The sequence below is a fragment of the Lynx canadensis genome, chromosome F2, assembly GCF_007474595.2.
Source record: "Lynx canadensis isolate LIC74 chromosome F2, mLynCan4.pri.v2, whole genome shotgun sequence".
In the NCBI taxonomy this organism is placed as follows: Eukaryota; Metazoa; Chordata; class Mammalia; order Carnivora; family Felidae; genus Lynx; species Lynx canadensis.
The window spans coordinates 63,197,639-63,215,192 of record NC_044320.2 but is presented as its reverse complement, the minus strand read 5'-3'; the positions used below and the strand labels follow the sequence as shown (position 1 = coordinate 63,215,192).

The 17,554-nt window shown below is 44.0% G+C and overlaps 1 protein-coding gene across 1 annotated transcript; it reads right to left on the bottom strand.

The window, feature by feature from the left end:
* Positions 1-215: 215 nt before the first annotated feature.
* PRDM14 (PR/SET domain 14) lies at positions 216-16,974 on the bottom strand. The gene is made up of 7 exons (XM_030303749.1): positions 16,272-16,974; positions 15,651-15,704; positions 15,405-15,562; positions 13,951-14,221; positions 9,240-9,442; positions 3,021-3,122; positions 216-443 (listed from the first exon to the last, which is right to left on the bottom strand). The coding sequence occupies exons 1-7, from the start codon at positions 16,972-16,974 to the stop codon at positions 216-218; spliced, it is 1,719 nt and encodes a 572-aa protein (XP_030159609.1).
* Between the last annotated feature and the right edge of the window lie 580 nt (positions 16,975-17,554).

Genomic DNA, 17,554 nt, shown 5'->3' with positions numbered 1-17,554 from the left:
CACTACTTTTAGGTAAACTCACCAAAATTCCATTCTTGTTAAAAATTGTGAAGAACATTTCTGTGAAAGCTGGTGAAATCAGCTTTTTGGCCGGTTCCATTTTTCTGTTTCTCATCTTAGTAAAACTATCATCTGTTCATACGACACACCCATAAGCAAGGAAAACAAAGACAGAATCCTAGCATTTAGTTTTTACATTGTCCCCATACTGAGGGCTAGTAGCCTTCGTGAAGCTTCGTGTGGGAGTAGAACGCTTCTTGATCCTGGAAGGTTTTTCCACAGATGCTGCAGGAGCAGCCCTCATCTTCCTTGTGCGAGCGACGGACGTGGCTGTCATGGGCGGCGTGGGATGCAAAAGATTTACCACAGTACTTGCATTTGAAGGGCTTCTCCCCTGAGTGCTGCCTGATATGCGTGCGGAGGATGCTGGAGGCAGTGAACCTCTGCAGAGAACAGACAGCAGAAGAAAAAGTAAACTTCCATCACCTGCACAGCCAACTAGACAAAGGGGTTAACTTCAATGTCACTGATCCTTAGTTCTCCAATAGATGAATCTGGGTTTTAAGGCTATAGAGCACTCTTCGTCAACAGTAGCGGTCTTAATAACAAAAGGACATGACAGACATGAGGCTCAGGACCCTGCGTATAAACAAGCAATTCCAATGCAGGTGGACCCAGGACCACACCAAGAGAACATGCATTATAGGAGTAGTTCGTATTGGCCACGGTCTTGCATAAAGCAGTATCTTATTGGTTTCTTCTTTTTTTAAAGATTTTATTTTTAGGAAATCTCTCCACCCAACACAAGGCTTGAATTTCTAACCCCACGACCAAGAGTCGCACGCTCCATGGACTGAGCCAGCCAGGCACCCCAGTGTCTTCTTTTTGTAAACTTAAAACTTTTTGAGGTGATTGTTTACTCACAGGCAGTCTTAAGAAATATTAGAGATTCTGTGTACCCTTTACAGAGTTTCCCTCAGTAGTACCTCTTGGAGAACTACGGTACAGTATCACAACCAGGATTCTGATGTTGATAGTGAAGATCAGAACAATTTTATCATGATGACCCCTCACGTTGCCCTTTTAGGGCCATACTGATCCCTCTCACTCCCACTTTTTTTCTTTTAAGCCGTAACAACCGCTAACTGTTCTCCATTTTTGAGGCTGGTGTGTGGACAACAGCTCATGCCGTTTCTATTGCCGGGTAGCTCTCCCTGGTGTGGATGTGCCCAGTCTGTTCAATCACTTACCCGTTGAAGGACATCTGGGTTGTTTCCGGTGTGGGTTCTCATGAATAAAGCTGCTGCAAGCATTTGTGCACAGGTTTTTGTGTAAAGATATAAACCTTCATGTCTAAGGTAAGTGACCAGGAGGACAATTGCTGGGTTGTATGGCAGTTACCAAGTTTAGCTTTTAGTGAAACTGCCAAATTTTTTCAGAATGGTTGTCATATTTTAGATTCCCAAGTACTTTGCTGTGTTTACGTATCTTTTCTTGGCCACTTCTATTCTTTTCCTCATTCATTTCAGTACTACTTGTCACCTTCAAGTAGTATATTAGAGACGTAATGACTTCATCTTGGGGTCCATTGACTGTGATATAAAACACTAGTTTAAACTGGTGACCTCGGATTTGGGGGGCTGAGAGAGAAGAACTGGACAATGGGGTGTCTGGGCACATGTGGAGTTGGGTCACTGCCTAGTCAGGTTCATAAGCTGTACCTGCCTGAACACCCACACATGGTCAGTCTTCATCAGCTTAAGTAACTGAAGTCTAATGTGTCAACTGGGAGGCCAAATATTTAGTTCCCTTTCAGAACATCTCTCAGTACCAGGTTAGTTAGAAGTTACAAGGTAGGGATCAGAGTAAGAACTCCAGAAACAGAATGCGTTGTGGAGTTATTCTGACCTTGCTCTGGAAATCCTGGACAGAATTTATTCCTCAGGAGAGGCTGCTTTTTTCACACAAATCCATGGTCACCTTCCTTCAGTTTGTGCTGGCTCCACATGGTCTACTTCTGGCTCAGCCTCATTTCGCCATGTTGATTATGACCATTCTATTGACCCACAATTTCTTTGGCAGCAGGTTTCCCCAAGTCTGGTGCGCTCAATGTTTTATTCTTCTGTGGGAGGTTTAGATGTCCCCCTAAGACAGCCTATATTCCTTTTATGGCTTTATTATATAAAACTGATGACAGAATCAATCTATTCCTATGCAATAGGACTTGCTGCAATGATGGAAATGTTGTGTCTGTGCTATCCAATTTGGTGGTCAGCAGCCACATGGGGCTATTGAGCACTTGAAATGTGCATAGCGCAACCAAATCACTGAACTTTCCATTTTATTTCATTTTTATTAAATTAAATAGCCACATATGGTTAATGGCTTACTAAGCATTGGGCAGCACAGATGTTTATCATCAAAACAGGACATGAGATGTTTTGATATAATGTCTAAAGCATGGTCAAACCATTGTTTCTATTCCAGCAACTCCTAACTACATATTTACATATTTGTGTCTTCATTTTAATCATTCAATGTTCTGTATAATGTACATTAGATTCCATTTCAGCAATGTTGCTCTAGAAAGATAGAGGAGTTTGTGCTCTTTAATATTATGTAATCGTGTCTGCAATCATCAGGGCTGTCTGTAAATCAGGGGTGTATTTCTTTAAAAAAAGGTTTTTTTAAGTTTATTTATTTAAGTAATCTCTACATCCAACGTGGGGCTTGAACTCCGACTCAAACATCAAGAGTCGTATGTTCTACCGACTGAATCCAGACAACCCTGTGGGGTGTGTTTCATTACACGTGACCCAAATGCCAACTTGGCAGTAGGAGATCGTGTCTGATCATCTTAAGCAAACTGGAACATATTTAGGGGTGGAAATGGGGCTTGGGCTGATAATGGACTAACCAAGAACTCCTTATAAGCCAGGCTTTATGCTTCAAGTTCTTAGCCATGAACATCCATCCAAACAGGGCTCAAGGCAGATCCCTTGGAAGGAGATTCCATTTACCTTTGTGCAGTATACACACTGGTATGGTCTGTCTCCAGAGTGGACTCTCGTGTGTTTGTTTAGGCTGGAAGACTGAGAGAAACATTTCCCACACGTAGAACACTAAGGTGTAAAAGAAACATGCAGTTAAAAATCACATCTTCATTTTACCATTATGTTTATCTGGGAGTAAGAGGTAAAATATTCTATTTATCTTGCATATGTCTGTAGGCAGAGGATCAAGTAGACTCAGGCTGAGGGGTCTAATTAAAGTAGTAGAAAGACGACCCAGGGCTACACCGGAAGAATCTGGAAGCATGAGTTCTGGTCCAGAGCCTTCTCAATGCTGTGGCTTTCCATAATTCCTCTAAAGTCTCTGGCTGTCAGCTGCTTCAGATGTACAAGGTGGGAAGTGAACAGGAAGAGAAGACTGAATTAGTCCTGCTCTGTCAACAAGTAGCTGTGTGAACCAGAGCAAGTCAGTTAAACTTGGACCCTTTGTCTCCTGCTTTTCTTGATGGGCACCACCCCACTTAATTCAACAAGTATTTATGGAGTACCTACTATGTGCTCGACACTTTGCTAGAGACAAGGAGCTAAAAAGCTAGTGGGTGTGGTGATGATTATGGAGCCCCAGATGGCAAAACAGGCGGCAGGTGGTCTGAGACACATTGTACCTACAAAAAAGTACCAGTTTGGGAGTCCAGTGAAAGCATGTGATGCAGCATGTGTTCACCTGCTGTCAAAGGTTCATGTCGTTTCTCTGTGCTCTTGACCCTCGTGACACATGCTGAATCTTTTCCAGGATCCCGAACCAGGTAAAGGAACATATTTTGCCTCCACACCCTGCTCCTCAGGTGTGCTTATGTGCACACACAGGAGAGAGGATATGTTTGGGGTAGATTTTATTTATTTTATTATTATCATTTTTTTTAAGGAAATGTTTTTCAAATTTACAACCTTTTTTTTTTAACGTTTTATTTTTTTATTTTTGAGACAGAGAGAGACAGAGCATGAATGGGGGAGGATCAGAGAGAGGGAGACACAGAATCTGAAACAGGCTCCAGGCTCTGAGCTGTCAGCCCAGAGCCTGACGCGGGGCTCGAACTCATGAACCGCGAGATCATGACCTGAGCCGAAGTCGGACGCTTAACCGACCGAGCCACCCAGGCGCCCCTGGGGTAGATTTTAAAAGTCTTCTCTAGGGGCGCCTGGGTGGCTCGGTCGGTTAAGCGTCCGACTTCGGCTCAGGTCATGATCTCACGGTCGGTGGGTTCGAGCCCCGCGTCGGGCTCTGTGCTGACAGCTCAGAGCCTGGAGCCTGTTTCAGATTCTGTGTCTCCCTCTCTCTCTGCCCCTCCCCTGTTCATGCTCTGTCTCTCTCTGTCTTAAAAATAAATAAACGTTAAAAAAAAAATTTAAAAGTCTTCTCTAACTTTTCTGTGCTGTTTGAGGTTTTAATAATGAGCATTTGTTATCATTACTATGATTGCTAGCACAAAAAGTCAGGTGTTTGAGTTAATACTACAAAAAAGAACAGATCAAATATAAAGACTAAATACATGATTTGGAAAATAAGATTAGGGGACTCTGAGAATGGGGAGCAAAAAGAATTAAAAGTTAAGCCTGGGTGGCTCAGTCGGATGAGTGTCTGACTCTTGATTTTGGCTCAGGTCACGAGCCTAGGGTCGTGGGATCGAGCCCCACGTCAGGCTCCATGCTCAGCTTAAGATTTTCTCTCTCTTAGCCCTTCTCCCCTGCTCAGGGTGCTCTCTCTCTATAAAATAAAAACAAGCCACGTGGGTGGCTCAGTTGGTTAAGCATCTGACTTCGGCTCAGGTCATGATCTCACGGTCTGTGGGTTTGAGCCCCGTGTCGGGCTCTGTGCTGACAGCTCAGAGCCTGGAGCCTGCTTCACATTCTGTCTCCCTCTGTCTCTGCCCCTCTTCCACTCACACTCTGTCTCTCTCTCTCAAAGGTGAATAAACGTTAAAAAAAAAAAAAATTTAAATTTTTTCAGAACTCCAAAGATAAATAACAAATTCCATAAAGAAAAAACCCAGTTATTTATAAATAATCAAGAACCAGATTGATATCAAATGATAAGAGTAAATGGAAAGATGCCTTGAAGGTTTTTGAAAATTGGAAATCAAGAGAGAAGAAGAGTGAGATGTAAAAATCAGTGGAACTAATTCAGAAAGGTGATGAAAACTATCCAAATAATGACAGTTCACAGGCCTAGAAAGCACCTGGTTCAAATCTGAATAAGCTCCATGAAGAATGCTTTCAACAAGGATGTAAATATCATTTTACACAAGTAAGAAACTATATTTACCTCTTGTAAATAGAAATCCCAGCAAAAACAAAAAGCTTAGGGGGAAGTCAAAAACAAAATATAAAGAAAGTAAAAAGTCTGGCATAATTTTGAGCAATTTATAGACTATAAGCAACGATGCTTTCTGGAAAAATAAAGCTTTCGCTCCATTGGTCAGGAATTTTAGGAGTTTAGACAGGGCTGAGATCCCAAATTCACATATAAACTTTTGGGACTCATTGCTATGAACTTACAGGGATTTCCTCTGTCATTTATTTGTGTTCTTCATTAATTTTGCTCGACAAATTATGTGAAAAGGAGGTACATTTAGGTTTTAAATGCTGGATATAGGGGTGACAATACAGGGTTTTTCATTTTTGGTTGTACACTCAGCATCTTCTAATTGTCAATTCTTTTTCAGAAACTGGTTGGTTTTTTAAAAAAAATTATTTATCTTAAGTTCTGCAGGTTTCACCAGAGATTTTTTCCCCTTCTTTTCAACTTAAATTAAATGTTTTGTTCAAGTTTTTGAAAAAATTAAATATATTTTATCACCTTAGAAGTTCAGTACTCAAACTTAAGTATATAAGATAAAGAAAACTAAAAAAAGCATTAAAAAATGCTTACCAGTAAAAATAAGAAAAGGAGTGCCATAAGAAATTCAGGTTGAGATACTTAGAATGCAGCTAGATACATGCTTCATGAGCTCAGGTCAGAGCTCTTGGCCAGGGATCAACATCCAAAGTGAAATGCTACTTATAGTCATAATAAAAGAGACAAGACCACTCAGGGAGAGTTTGCAAAGAGAAGATCACTAAAGAAGAATTGTGGGAACACTGAGGGCACAGGACTCATCCTCTTCTATTGCCAGTTTAAAAAATGATTCTTTCTCCACTCTACCATAAAACCCAACTCCTCACTTCACTCTGACCAGCCTCCATGCCTTCTTTCTCGTCTCTCTTATCTACTGACAGCCTGGTCTACGGTCCCTCAGTCTCAAAGATGGCAGCACCTGTGGTACCTGGGTGGCTCAGTCGGTTAAGCAACTGACTTTGGCTCAGATCATGATCTCACATTCATGAATTCAAGCCCCACATCAGCTCTCTGCTCTCAGCACAGAGACTTCAGATCAGATCCTATCTCCCTCTCTCTGCCCCTCTCCTCATGCACACGCGCACGCACACACACACACACACACACACACACACACACACACACACCTCTCTCAAAAATAAATAAACATTAAAAAAAAAAAGATGGCAGCAGCCGAGTACAGCTTCTCCGCTCAAACCCCGACTCAAGACCAACACCGTCCTCAGAGTTTAAGCAAATGACCTAGCCAACTTTCTAGCAGAAATATCTTGATCGAGCTCTGATAACCTTTTCTTCGATTCTTTTTAGTGAAAAACAAAAACAAATCCGACAGCTTCTCCTTTGTTAACCAACACCCCCTGGTCTTGTAGCTGCAGCAAATCTGACAAACGGCCTAAATGGTGTATCTCATCAGCTGTAAGATCCACCATTACTTTTTTGTGCTAAGAAAGAAAATGCCACCAATTGGAATGGTGGCATATCGTCACTTGTTGAACACACTCCAATTTCAGGAACATAAAGATGTGAAAAAACTCCAACCCGGAATTGATACAATATAGCTTGTAAAACATTATTACTAAAACATGTAGCAATAGAGATCTTTTCCAAGGACATAAATTGGTAAATCACAAGACAAATACAATGTGCCAATAAAATATAGTTTAAACATTTAGACCACATTAATTAAAATGCAAAGTAAAGCAAGATACCGTTTCTGTCTATCATAATGACAATGTAAAGAAGGACAGTAGCATTGCAGGAAACCTGGTGCTGCCTACTACACACACAAGCCCCCACCCCGGGCGGGACTACAAATCGACACATTCTCTGGAAGACAGTTTAGTGCCTCCATTCAAGAGCCTTCAAATTGTATACACCCTTTGACCCAGTGTTTCTACTTCTAGGAATCTATCCCAAAGAAATCATCAGACATGGATAACAGATAATGATTTGTATATAATATTGTTCACCACAGCAACACTGGGGGGAAAAATCACAAAGCAGAAGATTGGTTAAATCAATGATAGCACATCCATCTAATATATACTGATGCAGCCATTACTATGTTTATAAATGAGTCATGATGTTGTGTTAAGTCAGAAAACTAGCCTCAGAATATCCCCAAGTATGTTAAAAATACATAAATGTACACATACACGTAGAGAAAAACATTACACCTTAAATGTCTTAACTTGGGTCATAGCATATCAGGAGGCTTTTGTTTTGTCCAAAATATATTTACCAAACATACATTCTTTTCCCACGTTAAACAGTAAAAATTGGAAATAAATTTATCACTTTTTAAAATGTTTATTTTGAGAGAGAGCATGAACGAGCATGAGAAGAGGAGGAGGGGCAGAGAGAGAGAGAGAGAGAGAGAGAGAGAGAGAGAGAATCCCAAGCAGGCTCTGTGCTGCCAGCACAGAGCCTGACATGGGCTTGAACTAATGAACCTTGAGATCATGACCTGAGCTGAACTCAAGAGTCAGCCGCTTAACCAACTAAGCCACCCAGGCACCCCAGTAATTTCACTGTCTTATACTTCAAATGTTCTTAGAATTCTGGTAAGTATGTGCTTTTCTGTGGGAAGTGGTATTTGGAGGGGACTGGGTTGGTGTGGACATCTTTGTAGATCTGGACCACCAAGGGGTTGTTGAAAACTAATTGTGTTAAATGTCTTTTGATGAGCAAAATGACACATGATTATTGTAAAAATCCTCAAACTTTCTAGGAGTAAGTAATATAGTGACTGGGATTTCCCTGCAAGCTTAGCCGTGAACAGATAAGATCCACCAGTGGGGGAAGATAAGGGCGATTTTATGAAGATTGCTCTCGCTTTTCAAGTGAACAGAACTGGGACTCTGGGGTCGCTCGGGTGGTAGCCTCATCAGCCAGTTCGACAGGGCTGGGAGCCACACCCATGTCTGTCTGCACCTAAGTCCCATCCTTTCTTCTAAACAGGCTCAATGGTGCATGCACTTTTTTTCACCAAGTCCGGCAGAGCAACCAGATATCCGGAATAGCAGAAAATGGCTCCCTATGGCCATTGTTGCTTTTCTTCCTGACAAAATCCTTGGCATGCCACAGATGCCTTCCATTCTTTGGGCCATGCCTCTGCCTCATCCTTATCTACAATGGTCAATATGCCTGCACAGATGATGGAACAACGTACAGTGATCTAAAAGCACATGCCAGGCTCCTTCTTGCTCGGAACATCTCGACCCTCTCCCCCTCCTCAACCAACTCTGCCTCTGACATAAATCAGACATCCCATTGTCCTTCTAGACTAGGCTCAAGGCCACCTCTTCTGTGAGGCCTTTCATAACCCACGTCTCCAGGTAGAAGTGGACACCCTTCCTTTGTGTCCTCTCAACCTCATGCATCCGTTCTAGCACTGTGACGCGGTAGCTCCTGTGTGCCCCTCCACGGCACCGTCCCTTTCTTTTTTTTTTTTTTTTTTTTAAATTTTTTTTTTCAACGTTTATTTATTTTTGGGACAGAGAGAGACAGAGCATGAACGGGGGAGGAGCAGAGAGAGAGGGAGACACAGAATCGGAAGCAGGCTCCAGGCTCTGAGCCATCAGCCCAGAGCCCGACGCGGGGCTCGAACTCACGGACCGCGAGATCGTGACCCGGCTGAAGTCGGACGCTCAACCGACTGCGCCACCCAGGCGCCCCTACCGTCCCTTTCTTCATAGACCCTACATCGTCAAGCACGGTGTCCCAGCAACTCACATCCAGGGGACCCTCACTGTGTCTTCAGGGGTTTGAGAAAGGAGCAGGAAAGCAATGTGAGTAACGGGCCACCCATCATTCGTCACCCTACTTCTTACCTTGTGAGGCCGGTGCTTCTCATGAACGTGAAGGACATGGATCCGGAGCCGGTCCCGCTTCTCAAAGGATCGTGTGCAGAGAGAGCAGGGAAATTTCCTGTCACCCTTGTCCACACAAGGGGTGTATTTGAGGTGCTTATCTCTGTAATATTTGTAGGTAAATACTTTTCCACATCTTTCACATCTGTAGCCTTCTGCAGACTCTGTCAAACACAGGAGGATAAGTGCCAGGGGCTTTGTCAGCTACCTTCCCTCATTCTTATTTCCTCCAGCAGGATTAAAAAAAAAATGTTTTTTCATGTTTATTTATTTTTGAGAGAGAGAGACACACACACACACACACACACACACACACACACACACACACACAACGTGAGTGGGGGAGGGGCAGAGAGAGAGGGAGACACAGAATCTGAAGCAGGCTCCAGGCTCTGACCTGTCAGCACAGAACCCGATGCGGGGATCGAACTCATGAACCATGAGATCATGACCTGAGCCGAAGTCAGACACTTAACTGACTCAGCCGCCCAGGCGGCCCTCTCCAACAGGATTTTTAAAAAAACCTTTTATTACAGAATAATTTAAACATATACTAAATCAAAATAATGCACTAACAATCCCCCATGCACTCAACACCAAGCTTTGACAACGATCAACTTATAGCCAATTTTGTTTTCATTTAGATCACTTCCCTCCGTGACTATTTCAATACTAATTATCATTTGGTTCATAAATGCCTCAAACTGCAATCTTTAAAATATAATACTTTTAAAAAGTAGTAACCGTATTGTCGTTGTCATACCTAAACAATGAACTCTTATTCCTTAAAGAAATACATATGTGTATACACGTATGTTTAATTACTTTCCAATCAGTTCGATTAGGGTTCGAAGTCTTCATGTTTTCCATGCTTTGCTATGTTTCTCCAGTCTATTAATTTAGCCCTGCCTCCAGCCCTATTTAAGAGCAGTTCAATCCGAAAGTTCTTTTTATTTTTTAATTTTTTTTAGCGTTTATTTATTTTTTAAAGAGAGACAGAGCTTGAGCATGGGAGGGGCAAGGAGAGAGGAAGACTTAGAATGTGAAGCATGCTCCAGGCTCTGAGCTGTCAGCACAGAGCCTGACTCGGGGCTTGAACTCATGAACTATGAGATCATGACCTGAGCTGAAGTCGGACACTTAACCAACTGAGCCACTCAGGTGCCCCTCGACACCACAGTTCTTGAAGCCACTTCTGACTGGCACGTGTTACAAGGCTGGGTTAATACACCAAAACATACCTATCGTGTCCTTTTCAGATCAGCCCAAGCTCTAAGTTCAAAGCAGTTCACCTCAGGCCATGATGGACACCAACTGCTTACTTCCTAGGCTTCACAAGAGCTGCTCCATTTGGCCCCTTTTATGAAGTCTTAGGCATTTGTTTAGCTCACAGTTTACTTCTCTGAACCTCTGGAAAAGATTCCAGAGCTACAACCAACATGTATGGAGTAAGGCAGACAATATCTTGCCTTCCCTTGTATTTATAGGGTTACCATGATGATTAATTTAATCCTATCATTTATTGAGTTCTTACCAAAGAGCAATACTATCACTGAGTGATACACAAGATCCAGAAAAGTAAATCTGTTTTTATCAATGAAGGGAGGGGGAGAGAGGTTAGAGAGGGTTCAGCCGACTCTAGCAAGGGAGGTCCCAGGTCCAGGGGTGTCTATGTGTTGGGGGGAGAGGAGGGGACAGGGGCCACCTACAAAAGCCTCCCTGCTGAGGACACTCTGGATTCCAGAGGATCAAGTGGCTTTGACTGTGAATGCATCGCTGAGACCTCATTGTCTGGCCCCAGAGAGAAAGAGAGAAGGGCCAGGAATAAGTATATGCAGGAGTCTGTAGATGGAAATCTTTTTAGCATCAGGACAGCAGGGAAGCTATCCATCAGGGGCTTTGTTAGTTGACAACTACCTCCCAGGCACGTTTAACAGGTGGCTAAGGAAATAAACCATTCATTAAGTAAATAAGCAGGAAGGCAACCGCCATCCCCAGGATGGTCCACTGCCTGGCATGTCTATCACTTTCATTGAGGTGCTAATATTCTCAGAAGTCCCTTGCTGGGATGGTTTTAGCTCAGCACTAGAATTTTCATTGGTCAGAATGGCCTGGCCTTCCTGCTTCCTCCGGTGGGAAGAGAGGGTCTACAAGACTGGATCAGTGACCTTTACAAATCAAAGCACTAGAGCACACCGAAATTCAGAATAATGGTTCGATAGGGAGTCTGCATGAGAACAACCACTTAGGCAAAAATGAGACTCCACCTTTGCTAACCTAATTAGGGCTCACCTGTCTGCATTTTCTGCTCAGGTCTTTGGAAATTTAACTTAACCTGATAACTTCATCCTGTTCTCTTTCCTTCTTCATCCTCCCCACCCTCACTCCCCAACCTCAGTCAACTCCTCTTTTTAGCCAAGGGGTTTTCCAGTCTCGACAATACTACTTTCTGCCCCTCCACAGTGTAGAGTTTGGTAACAATTAAGAGCTGTCTTCACATTCCACACCTCCATCCCCCAAAACACACACTCCACAGGCTTGCATACTCAAATAACCCGCCCACATAGGGTCCAGACTCTTCCCTCCCACTCAAGACGTTAAAGGGGGAAGGAAGTTCCCACCATTCCTCGCCAAAAGCCTTTGAGGAAAAGTTCTTTGACAGGACAGAAGAATTTCGATTTTTCTTTCCTTTTTAATCCTATTCAAAACCATTCATTAACAGAAAACAAATTAATTCATCCATAATTCTTTCCAACAAATTAAGCTGTTTACCAATTTCTTTCCATACACTCTCCCAAATATATATTATTTTAACCCCATTTACTATCATAAGCCCTCATCCTTCCCTGTTCCTTATCACCAGATGGGGATTTCTGATTTCTGCATATTATTCTATATGTTAATATATCACCATTTACATAACAATTACTCTACTATTGAACATTTAGGTTGTTTGTGATTTTTCATTAATAGGGATGGTTCCATTGTAAAAACCTTCCTGCGCAAACCTTGTCCTTCTGGACCATTTTCTGAAGACAAATTTCCAGAAGAGTATTACTGAGTAATCAAAAGTTATGATCATTGTAATAGCCAATAATAGTGTTAAATACTTTTTCAAAAAGATGATTGTATCTTGTGAGTTATTGAGCATGTGTATATTTTCTCAAATGTATTTTTCAGTTTTATTTCAAAAACAATCAGTACATTTTGGAAGTGACCAAAAAGAATCCATAAGTATGAGATAAGTGTGAGGTCATGGACTTTAGAGAGTCCCACCATCTCACCACCACTCCCGAATTTACCCCCCACACTATCCGCTCATTGGGGTAGCAGGAAGATAGATGGTTTACCCAACTGATTCCGAGAGGCCCTCATAATTTGGACTCTCGAAACAAGAGCCTGTTCATTATTCACTTCCTAATCCCAGTGAGCGTGTCCTTCCCCCTGGCTTCCCTATTCCCCAAAGCCAAATTTCCTTCCCTCTCCCAGCCTAACACACCCTATATTTCCTTCCACCTCTAAGCAGCTTTCCCTGAATTAGTCCTAATGTCTTCTGCTTTCCCTTCAATACACACTAAGATCCAGGAGAAAGGGATATGAAGGTGTTGAGGATTATTTCCTGCACCAAAGGGTCTATGTTTGCAAGGGAGATGTGCACGCATACAATCACTGTATTGTGTGATGAATGCAAATTTACTTCTTTCTTTCTGTTACTTATCACACTTATTATAACATAATAAGGTGGTCTTCCACCCTATTACATACATTTTGCATTTAACTCATCCCACCCACCAGATCGGGATTCCCAAGCTTTTGTGTATGTAAAAATCAGTCAGAGAATTTGCAAATCCCAGAGGCTCATTCCCAGATGGTGGGTTGGTGGTTCTCTGGCTCCTCAACCTTTTCATGTGGTCCAGGGGCCAACAGCATCAGCCTCCCCAGGAAGCTTGATAGAAATGCAGAATCTTAGGTCGTCCCAGCCCTGAATGAGAATCTGCATCTTTCCAAGATCCCCAGGTAGTCAACACCCACATTAAAATCTGAGAGTGAGAGTCTAACTCAATGCTTCTCCAAGGGGACGAAGATCCACAGCAGGAAATATATTTTATATTTGAGACTCAGTATACCACACATCTCCACTTGTAGTCAAACTTCACCAAACAATACTTGAGATTCACATCAATATTTTCTATTCTACTCTATTCTAATTCTTTTTTTTTCTTTAAAGATGGTCTAAACCACTAAATTGATTTCCCACATTAAGATACTGCAACCCCTACTTGAAAAACACTGCTCTAAGAGCTTTGATGGAGTCATCAGCTGTGTTAGCCTGAGCAGAGATGAATCAGAAACTGGCTCACCTAGGGAAGAAGTTGCATCCATGTATTTGGCCTTTATTTACTTTTTCCTCTGAGAGGAGGTGATGGGGAAGAAGAAAAGGTTTCCTTGTGAATATTAGTAGCCTCAGCAGCTGTGGAAAGATAAGGGCATTTTCCTTTCGCTGGGTAGTGCCCCCCTGGTTAGAGACATCCTCAGTTTAGTCTCCCCTGCATTAGCCTCTGCGAAGGGGATGCCCCGCAAGTCAGCGGGGATGCTGCAGGAGGGTGTGGTTCATGTGCCAAGTACTTCCACTAGAAGAGCCTCACTGGGAAAGGCAAAGGTGTGCACTCACCTTCAGAGGGCCCAGGCACTGGCTTCCCCTGCTCTGTGACCTGAAGGCTCATGGGAATGTCCAAAAACTTTTCATAGCAGTCTCCATACCACACAAGGAGCTCTTGGTTCTGGCAGATATCCTTGCAGCTCTCGTAAAATATCTGCCCCTGACACTGCACCGCAACCAGGTTCTGCTCCTTGGGGAAACGGGCGCAGTTGACGTAGGCCATCCAGTTCCCCGCACCTCCTTTTCCATCTATGAAGTGGCTCAAATGACCATCTTCGAAGATCTAAAAAAAAATGAAACGTAAAGTTTAAAATGCACTTTTTCTTTGTGCCTAACCTATAAAATTACTTATTAAAATTTATAGTCCAAATCTCATGCTTGAGTCCACTGAATATACTTATTATTAACATTATTAAGCCCAAATAGATGTATTAGCTTATCTCTATCGGTGCTGTGACATTCTTAAAGGTTCTTACTTTTATCACTTTAATTTCCAAATTTCTATAGTATCTTAATTCCATAAGCAGAGAAAAGGGGAACTAGAGAAGTTTGCATTTAATTCCCAACTTAAAGACAACCAATTAGTTTTGTGCTTTTTCCCAACCTGGTTGTCATGCATGTAATTCTTTCTCTGCTGTTGGCAATTCCAGTCTCCAATGTTTTGTTATTATCAACAACCTTGTGATTAACATCTTCCACAGGGTCTGAATTTCAGATTACACTCCTGCCCTATATTCCTAGAAGTAGGAATTCAGGGTCAAGGGGAGGTACCTGATATATTCTAACTGGAGTCTGACCAGCATGCCCCAAACACAGTCAAGAGTATCAGTTTTTAAAAACCCATAGCTAATTTCATAGGCAGATGATATCAAATTTAAAAATTTGTTTTTATTCTCTTTGGCACATTCTCAGCAGCACTGTATAACATTTAAGCCATTTGGTTTTGCCCATAAACAAAGATAATATTAACTCTTCAATATGTATATTCCATTGATAATCTTCACAGATTAAAACGATTTAAGGCATCAGGAAACAAAGAATTCACTTAGAGGTGCTATCTTAATGGAGTGAATATCTACCTTTCTTTCTCTCTCTTTTTTTAAGTTTATTTATTCATTTTGAGAGAGAGAAAGAGAGAGAGAGAGAGAGAGAGAGAGAGAGAGAGAGAGAGAGAGAGAAAGTGAGAACACAAGCTGCGGAGGGGTAGAGAGAGGGGGCAGAGGATCCGAAGCAGGCTCTGCACCGATGCAGGGGCTTGAACCCACAAACCGTGAGATCATGACCTGAGCGGAAGTCAGAAGCTCAACCAACTGAGCCACCCAGGTGCCCCTCTTCCCTTCTCTTTATACTGTAAAACAGGCAGCACAGAAGCAGAGGGACCCCCTCCCAGAGGGCCAGAAGCCGACACTGTTCTCCACTGGCTTCATTTCCCACTTTGTCAACCCACCAGAAGCATATTTATTTACCTCCCACATCAGAGAATTGTCTCCATAGGTCTTGACTTCACTGGCGTTGACCACTTTACCTTGAAAGGGTCCAAATCTGACTCCTTTAGCAACAAGGCTACTGCAGAATACACCAAAATGCCGCACCTCACCAAACATCGTCTGCTTGAGGCAGAGACCTAGGGGGAAAGCCCGAGGCAGGAAAGCCAATGAGGCAACTGACAGCATTACATCAGGACAGAAATCCAAGCCAGAGGCTCTGCTTACCTTCTGGTAGTTGAAGGGAGTCTTTATCCAGAGTTCGACAAAGAGAATCAGATCCTAGAAAAGGGGTTAAGATTTTATTTTTCATAAGGTGTTTCCCTCCCTGCTTCTTAGAGGTAACCATTATCCTTAGTTTAATGTTGATTTATCCTTTGTATTTTTCCTGCTCCTTTTATGTATAAAATTTCTCCTTTGAGACTCAGAACAGCCCCTGCAAGGTTATGTAATTAACCCCCGTTTTGCAAATTTAAAGAACTTGAGAAGCAGAGATAATGCTGATTTTGAATAAGGTGGAGATAGATGGCTAAACTGGGACTCCCAGTATGAATTGCGTGAGGCTCTAGTGGAGCTACCTTGCATTATCCCGGTAGAATCTGATCCCAGCTGACATCCACTATGTGAGCCATGTCTCTCTTCTCCCTCCTCCACTAAAGCCAACCTTAGGAATCAAGCATTAAAGCAAGTACAGCCTCAGAAGCGAGGGATCCATCCTGATGGGAAATATCCACACTTCCCCGCTGGACTTGAGCCGTCTCAGATCCACCTTGAAGTGCTCCTTCCCCACTCCTCCTCCCACCTCTATTCCCATCCAACCCGACTCCTGCCCGACGTGACCACCTTTACCAGAGCTGTCCGTGGGGACCAGGAAACCGGAAACCGCGTGGTGCAGAGGGGCTGAGTGATCCAGGCTGGGAATGACCCCGAACAGAACTAAGTGCAGGTCCTCCTGGGTGAAGTGGTAGCGGTGAGATGACTTCCCTTGTTGGTTCAGGGGTTTGGAGCCCTCCTCAGACCGCTTGCTGGGGGAGCAAGATAATAACTGGGAGGCCTTCACCCCCTCAGGGAACAGGGAAGCATTCACAGCCGGCGGCGGCATTAAAATTTCAGGTCCGCAGCACTGGCCACTGTCACTTCGGCCACCAGTATGGCCCAAGTCTTCACCGGTGGCGCCTGCATACTCGCGGCTGCTGTTGAGGAAGTGCGGCACCTCTCTGGGGAGGTGGGGAATTGGGGACCACGGTGGCAGCTTGCTGTAGCAGGGCAGGTCGTAGAGTGGCTCCCTCTGCAGAGCCAGGCTGGTGCTCAGCAAGAGAGGCGCGGGCCGGAAGGCAAAGGGGGGCATAGCGTGGGATGCAGTCACGGCGGCCTCCAGCTGCGGGAAAGGTTGGAAATCTTCCTCCGCAGCGGTTAGCATGTTCGCATAGTGGCCATAGGGCGGGAAAGGCGTGTAGTAGGCGTCCAGGTGTTGGGGGCCTCCCTGGAGCCTCTCAGGAGGATAGCACATCTTGCCCTGGGGTCCGGCCTCACCTGGCCGCCGCAGAGCCATCCTGGGGGCACAGCGCGCGGCGGGTCTGCGGGAAAGCAAGCGCAGCCGAGTGAGGTGCGCAGGGCGTTGCGACCCTGCTCCTCCCTGCCTACTCTCTATCATCCGAGCTAGCCCCGGGTCGAAGGGAATCGCCTAAACCTCCCAACTGGATCTCGCAAGCCCTACCCCACAAACAAAACAAAACAACACCGCAATGCAAACAAACACACAAAACCCCAAACGAAAATCTTCCGGGATCTTGCTCCACTCCAAGTTCCTGGTGAGAGTCGCTTTTGCCTTCCCTCTCCAAACGCACCCCGACCAAGCCCAGATGGTTTCCAACAACCTACTCTCGACATCTCGCCTCAAACCCGGCTCCTGCAAATTTTAAGTTCCCTCTTCCGCCTTCTTCTCTGTCCAACGAAAGTCTTTTACAGGGTGGATTGGAGCCCCCAGACCCTCCCACTCCTGGGGCCGCGGCCCGAGCGCAAGGCCGTGGTGCGCTTTGGGGCAGGCGGCAGCTCCAGGAGCTCCTGGGTCCCCAGCAGTCAGGGAATAGTCAAGGGCCCCCAGCCCGTTAGCGCAGAAACAGACGAGCTCC